The 6,599-nt window shown below is 41.0% G+C and overlaps 1 protein-coding gene and 1 non-coding gene across 2 annotated transcripts in view; one reads left to right on the top strand and one right to left on the bottom strand.

Annotated features, from left to right (window-relative positions):
- Positions 1-1,488: 1,488 nt before the first annotated feature.
- Positions 1,489-1,619, top strand: LOC135277863 (small nucleolar RNA SNORA24). The gene has a single exon (XR_010345439.1). It is a non-coding gene; the product is annotated as a small nucleolar RNA SNORA24 (small nucleolar RNA).
- Positions 1,620-2,348: 729 nt separating this feature from the next.
- PRSS12 (serine protease 12) overlaps positions 2,349-6,599 on the bottom strand; it is a 74,118-nt gene continuing 69,867 nt past the window's right edge. The window contains exons 12-13 of the mRNA XM_012473059.3: positions 5,172-5,452; positions 2,349-4,573 (exon numbers count right to left, since the gene is read on the bottom strand). Of these exons, the coding sequence (XP_012328482.2) occupies positions 4,266-4,573; positions 5,172-5,452 (589 nt within the window). The 3' untranslated portion in view covers positions 2,349-4,265. The remainder of the gene's footprint in view (positions 4,574-5,171; positions 5,453-6,599) is intronic.

The raw sequence follows: 6,599 nt of genomic DNA, 5'->3' as shown, positions 1-6,599 counted from the left end.
TCAGCACTAAGTAAAAACTTCACCTGCTTTATTTCATACAGGAGGAAAGCGAAAACAGAAAAGAAATTTAGCGTTCTTTTAACAGCACGTATCTAATAAGACTATTCCCAAAGGTTGGAAATTCCACTTTCCAAAGGCAGTAGCTCTATTTCATTGCATCCTCCAGGCAATGTACAGGGGGTGAGTTAAGACTGAGGCGTTCCGGTTTCGGGAGTCCAAGGGCGCCCAGATGTGAGCAACAAACAGCGGGTCAGGGTCAGATTGCAAAGTGCAAAAAGTACACACGCGCCCAAAACCGGGTGTGTCACCTAGGCTCAAAGGGTCTAACATCCTTTCCTTTTTAATTTTTTTTTTTTTTTTTTTTTTTGAGACGGATTCTCGCTCTGTCGCCCAGGCTGGAGTGCAGTGGCGCGATCTCTGCTCACCGCAACCTCCGCCTCCCAGGCTCAAGCGATTCTCCCGCCTCAACCATCCGAGTACCCGGGACTACAGGTGTTCACTATCACACCCGGCTAACTTTTGCATTTTTAGTAAAGATGGGGTTTCGCCATATTGGCCAGGCTGGTCTTGAACTCCTGACTTCAAGTAATCTGCCCGCCTCGATCTCCCAAAGTGCTGGGATCACAGGCGTGAGCCACTGCACCCGGCCCCTTTTTCTAATATTGTCTAAAACAAATATCCTAAACAGGAAACACCACAATTTTCCACCTCGCTTCCGTAACCTACAAGAGTAAGCGTCAGATTTTTCGCTATCGCGAGAACCGTCAGACTTCCGTGTGTGCGCATGCGTCAGGATCCGGAGCCGGAGACCCGCTCAGACTTGGATGACGGGCAGGGGAGGGGAGAAAGAAGCCGAGAGAAGGGGGCCACCGAGGAGGTGGGCGAAGTAACAGGTGGAGCCGCGGCGGAGTTGGGCGGGGCGAGGAGTGAAACAACATAGGCCCCGCCCCTCGCGGCGCTTCCCCCGGAATAGCGTCATCAGTTCTATAAGAGAGCGATCGCAGAAGGCCTTGGCCTTTCACTTTGGGGAAGCGTCGGGATTAGGTGAAGTAATGCAGTTGTCTTTTGTAAATTAAAATGATAATTGAGCCAAAACTTAAAGCCTTACCTGAAAGGCAGCGCAGTCAGGATATTGGTAGGTCGGGGACAGCTTTGGAAACCCTTAGGTTTACAAGCATGCGCGGACATGAGTGCTCATTAGGTCGCGGGGTGGCCACGTGCAGCCCAGGACTCTGAACCCTGGCGCACGTGGGCCGTGGGCCCTCGGGGAAAGGTTCCGAGCACCCACCCGGGGACTCCGGTGAAGCGTGTTAATTTGGCCGTCGGTGTCATGTGGCCATCTTGAGTCTAGTCGCTCTTCGTGCCTTAGCACCTCGAGAACCGTCAGTTTGCACCAGATGGTGAGTAATATAATCTGTAGCAGTTTGCTTGCTGGTTAGTAATATAATCTGTAGCAGTTTGCTTGCTGGTTAACTCTGGATTGTGAATCTCCATGTATCTTTGGGACCTGTCAGCTGTGGCAGTCTCCCTTCCTAGCCATGGAAGAGCATATTCTTGTTTATTGGCAAAGCTGTCACCATTTAATTGGTATCAGATTCTGACTTGCACAAGTAACATTCTTCACTGTTAAAAACCTGGAGGGTGCCGGGTTATTAGGCAAACTTTTCTAAACTGTTGTTAAATTGTTCTAGGAAGCTGAACTGAACACATTACGATGGATGATGGAAACATGAGGTACATTTCTTTTTTCATATTCCTTAGTTAATCTGAAATGCCTCAGTGTTAGGACGCTGGAATGCTAAAGTTGGCCCGTTTTGCCGGCTTTTGTAGTTTAAGAGTTAACAGCCAACTGAATTAACTGATAAGATCTCAAAACTGTGAGGTAAGTACACAGGTCCGGGTTTCATAATTTTTTTTTTTTTCTCTTTTTGCAGACTCAAGAAATTAAAAGTCGTAATGAGTGAAGTCTGTTCAGCATCCTGCAATGGATTTATCTTAGTTGGGGAAACGGATGTTTCGAATGATGTTGTGGAAGTTATCAGGACGCCCATTTTCAATATAGGCCTGAATTTTTTAACGTATAATATTTAAGGTGGTCCTTAAATAAAATGCATAATTTTATGTGGCTACTCATTGTTACTGGACTGAGTGATTAATAGACGGAAAGGTATTTAATAGCAAGCAGAATATTTTCTAATGTTACCCACTCATGTGGAAGTAGTGTGAATGAGTACAGTTCTAAGGTTACTGCAGCCTTTGTGAAAAATGTAAAAGATAAAAAGGACTAGTTAACCCCAAGGGAGAGAGCAGAGTCTTTCTAAACCACACAAAAAATTAAAGCAGCTGTACAAGGTGAAAAATTAAGTACTTTATTTACACAAAGATGCACAGAACACTTGTATCTTTCAAAAGTCACACTTAAGACAGGTGGTTCATAAAGCATGCTATATGAACCATGTATTCTTCAGGGTTGAGTAAACTGCAGGCTGTTTACTGCCTTTTAGGTTTAGTCCCTGATTGACTTGAAACATAGATGTTGCTTGCATTAGCACCTGTAGTTTAATTACAAGGGCAGGCTGTGAGAAAATTTCAATAGACTTGTTTCTCACCTATATTGCACGTTTTCCCAAACCCTTGTGCAAGTGTGTGCCATGTGTAGCTCTATTTACATGTAAATGCTGCTTTAAAAGTTTATCAGAATCCTTAAGTTTTTACAAAAGTTTTTAATGCTCTTCTGCATTATATGCAGCGTTGCAAATCTGCAGAGTAGTAAAACTATAAAGCACCTTTTGGTTTGTACCACTTATTACAGAAATGGGGATTTGTGAAAAGGATGTAATTTGATGTCGAAGGGCAAAGTCCTTTCGTGACTGGCATTCAAGAGGATTACTTAAAACCATCTGAAAGTTCATGCTAACCTCTATATACTAGGGACCTGGGGAAGTATCCATGACGTTGAAGTATCTTGAGTGTGCCTTTTAAATATGAGCATTACTGCCGAGAATGTCCTGTAAAAGTGCATAGTTTAATTCTCTAAGGGTTAAGCAGCTATCCCTTAACCCTTAGAGAAATAGCCATAGGGAAACAATCCTTTAGGTGGGAGAACCATGGGGGAAAAAATCCAGCATTGGGACTCCTTTTTCTGGAGTTACGAATCAATGTTTTACCAACTGGTCTCACTTTAAGGCAAATCTGTTTTCCCCTATTTGAAAACTAGGGCTGCTGCTATAAGATCCTACTGGCCTTTTGCAAATTGTCAGTGATGTGCATAGCCATCTAATGTAGTGCCTGGCATACAGCTGCTTATGCATTAAAACAATTGAAAACTACTACAACTTTTCCAATGTATATGACAGGAAAGCATTTTGACTAGTATTTTAAGACTGGATTCTATCAGGTTGGTCTCCAAGTCAGTTACAAGAAAGTGTCAGTAGGTGGCACTCTTAGACCAATTCTGAGTTAAATCTGAAGTGCTTGATAAAAATGAATATAGTAGATACGTTAATGTGTTGGATAAACTAGGTTGTATGTCCAACTGGCACTTTGTTAACCAGAAATCCTTTCAAATTTTGCTAGTAGTTTATACACTGTAGGCAGAAAATATTTTATGTAGGCAGAAAAAATACTCTGTAGCACTTGGTACTTAACAAGGATACTTGTTTCCAAATATCAGATCACTTTGAGAGTGTTGTGACAGGCACATGTCCTTGAGGCTTACTAATCCTGTTCAGGCCTGAAAGTTTACAATAGAATTCCTTAACCATTGATGTCCTCACTTGACAAAGGCTACAGAGAAAATGATGATTTCTTGTCTAGTTTTTTGAAAAGATCTAAGCATAAATACTGCACTCTTCTGATTGTAGTAAAGGGTGTTTATGTCAAATGTAGGTACTATGAATTCAGACACCATTGATTCAATTATAAGGGCTTCTCAATTAAAATGTAAAAATGATCTTTTGTGAAATCAGCACAGAATGATTTTGAGAAAACAGGCACAGATAGATGAGACAGAGTAAGTTACTCCAGTGAAATTTGGGTAGACAACGATGCTCATTAAGGGTTATCACTATTCCACTACAATGAGGTCTCTGAAAATATTCACAATACAAATTCTCACAAGCAGCAAGGGGTACACAATTTTTTAAGCACAAAACAAAGCAAAAACACGGATCTCAGTCCCCATTTGTTGTCATCTCTGCTGAGTGCTAATAGTGGGGGTTCAAAGTTTTCCATCTGTTTAAATGCTGCTTTGAGGTTTCCATGAATTACAGTTTGGTGACACTTTTTATCCAAGGTACAAAGGCTGAGACTTTGGTATAAACACCAGGAGAATCCTTGACTCCACAGCCATACCCCCAGGAGGTCACTCCATATACCACCCAGCTCTCTCCAGGCCGTTCACACATGAGTGGTCCTCCACTGTCTCCCTGGCAGCTGTCCACGTGTTTATGTTCATGGAGGTTTCCAGCACAGAGCATTCTTCCTGTAAACCGACCCTTATAACGTTCTTCACAAAACCTCTTAGGAAGTAAGTGTATGGCTGCTTGTTGTAGTGTTCTTGAATAGGCTTGTCCTACTCAAACCAAACATCTGATTAGTGGCATTTGAGCTAACCATCACAACATGTTAACAGTTAGCATGTAATAGCAATGAAAATAAAATCCCTGTTGTGGCATTAGTGTTTAAAATGAGCAATGCCTAGATGGTATGTACTATTGTTAGCTGCTTTTTTAATGATGACACAATCTTAGCCTCTACAAATTTACTTCTCAGTACTGAACTGAGGAATAACGAATAACATTTGGATTTGTCTGTGGAGGAAGGTAACTAAAGAAAGCACATTTGTGCAGGCTTTCATATTCGAATTCTGTATATTTAAAAGCATAGAATGCATTAATGCTGGTTTTGCATTAGCACATCCATTCATATTCATCTGCTTCACTGAATTTGAATTCTCGGTTTATGAAGAAACTGAGTTCTCAGGTCTCAGTACCAGCAATACCTCCGGAATATGAATCTCAGTTACATGCATGCATTTCACACTAAGCAGAATTTCTCCAAATAAGCCTGAACCCATTCAAGATCTCACCCATTACAGGCCCAAATAAGTGGATAATACCAGACAAAAAACATGCCCTGCTTTGTTTTTTTGTTTTTTGATTATGCATTACCTGTGTCTCCCCATCCTGTTATGTAACAATTGGATGCTGTTTTCTGTGGCCTCTCTCTCCAAAGTGGTAAACAGGCTGGCAAAACGTGGCTGTTGAATCTGGCACATTGCTCTTCTGGTCCTTGTAATCTAACCAGGGCTATGTCATAATCACTGCTGTCAGGTCGATATTCCCGATGAATCACAATCTCTTGAACTCCAATTTCTTCCTCAAACTCCTCTGGTACCAGAGTATGATAATCCCCAACCCGAACAGCATAGTTCCTAGTGCTGTTGCCATACCTGAGAGGCAGAGGGTACTAATGAGAAACTTGAGCTTCAGATACTGAAAATTACTAATTGTCAAGAAGGAAGACTAATGAAGATAAAAGCCTTTCTTCCAAATCATCAGCCCCTTTTGCAAATTCAACCTTTCTTTCCATTTATCTGACCCACCATTGATGATCCTCTACTGGAAACCCATTGTCATAACCTCTTGTCTTCATATCACTGTGTAATAATGTAGGTTACTGTTTTCCAAGGAGCAAATGTGGAAGATGCGTGGAAAATACTGACTGATCATTAACTGTCATTTCCCAAATGAAAAGGGATCAAAACAGGAACAAATAGTATAGGTCAAAATCATTGTCCTGTATTTGCCATTTTTGTTGCTCTGTTATTTCCAAGATTGTTAGTTCATCATTAAGCTCTGTAAGGGCAGAAACTGTCTGATCTAACTTCGTATCCCTCACAGTACTTAGTACAATCCACTTCACTCCTGCAAGGTAGACTTAAATTTGTTCCCTTCCCTCTAAAGTGAATGCAAATCCAAACTATACTTTCACATCAACATATTTTCATTCTATCCTTTCACCTCTTAAGTCTTTATTCAGATGTCACCCCAGTGAAGCCTACTTTGACACCCTCATATTTAGAATTGCAACCCGTCTTACTTTGTCCTCCCAACACTCCCAATATTATCTGCTCTACTTTCCTTTTTTAAGCACCACTATCTAAAAACTAATCTATTATGTTTATTTTCTCTCCTCCCTGCGTTAGTAAAAGCTATTCCAGGTCAGAGATCTTTGTTGTGTTCACTGATGAATCTAAAACACCTAGAATAGTGTTACACTGTTAATTAGGAATGCAAAAAAATGGTTTATTTAGTTAGTGAATAAATGTTTATTGTTAATGTATACTTTTTTCCATGAGAAACTTCAATTAAAATAGAAACACAATATTTACTAGATGGATAGTTCTCAGTCCACTTTTCAACCGTCATACTTTAAGTCTGATACCTAACACACCTAAAGAAGGGTTTCTCAACCTCAGCACCTGTTAACATTTTGGAGCAGATAATTCTCTGTTGTGAGAGCTGTCCTGTGCATTATAGTGTGTTTAGAAGCATCCCTGACCACTATTCGCTAGATGCCACTGGTACATGGTACAC

Source organism: Aotus nancymaae, unplaced genomic scaffold (genome assembly GCF_030222135.1).
Source record: "Aotus nancymaae isolate 86718 unplaced genomic scaffold, 86718_ANA_hifiasm-v0.15.2.pri h1tg000033l, whole genome shotgun sequence".
NCBI classification, from domain to species: domain Eukaryota; kingdom Metazoa; phylum Chordata; class Mammalia; order Primates; family Aotidae; genus Aotus; species Aotus nancymaae.
The sequence above is the reverse complement of the archived record's forward strand: the minus strand, read 5'-3'. Positions and strand labels throughout refer to the sequence as shown.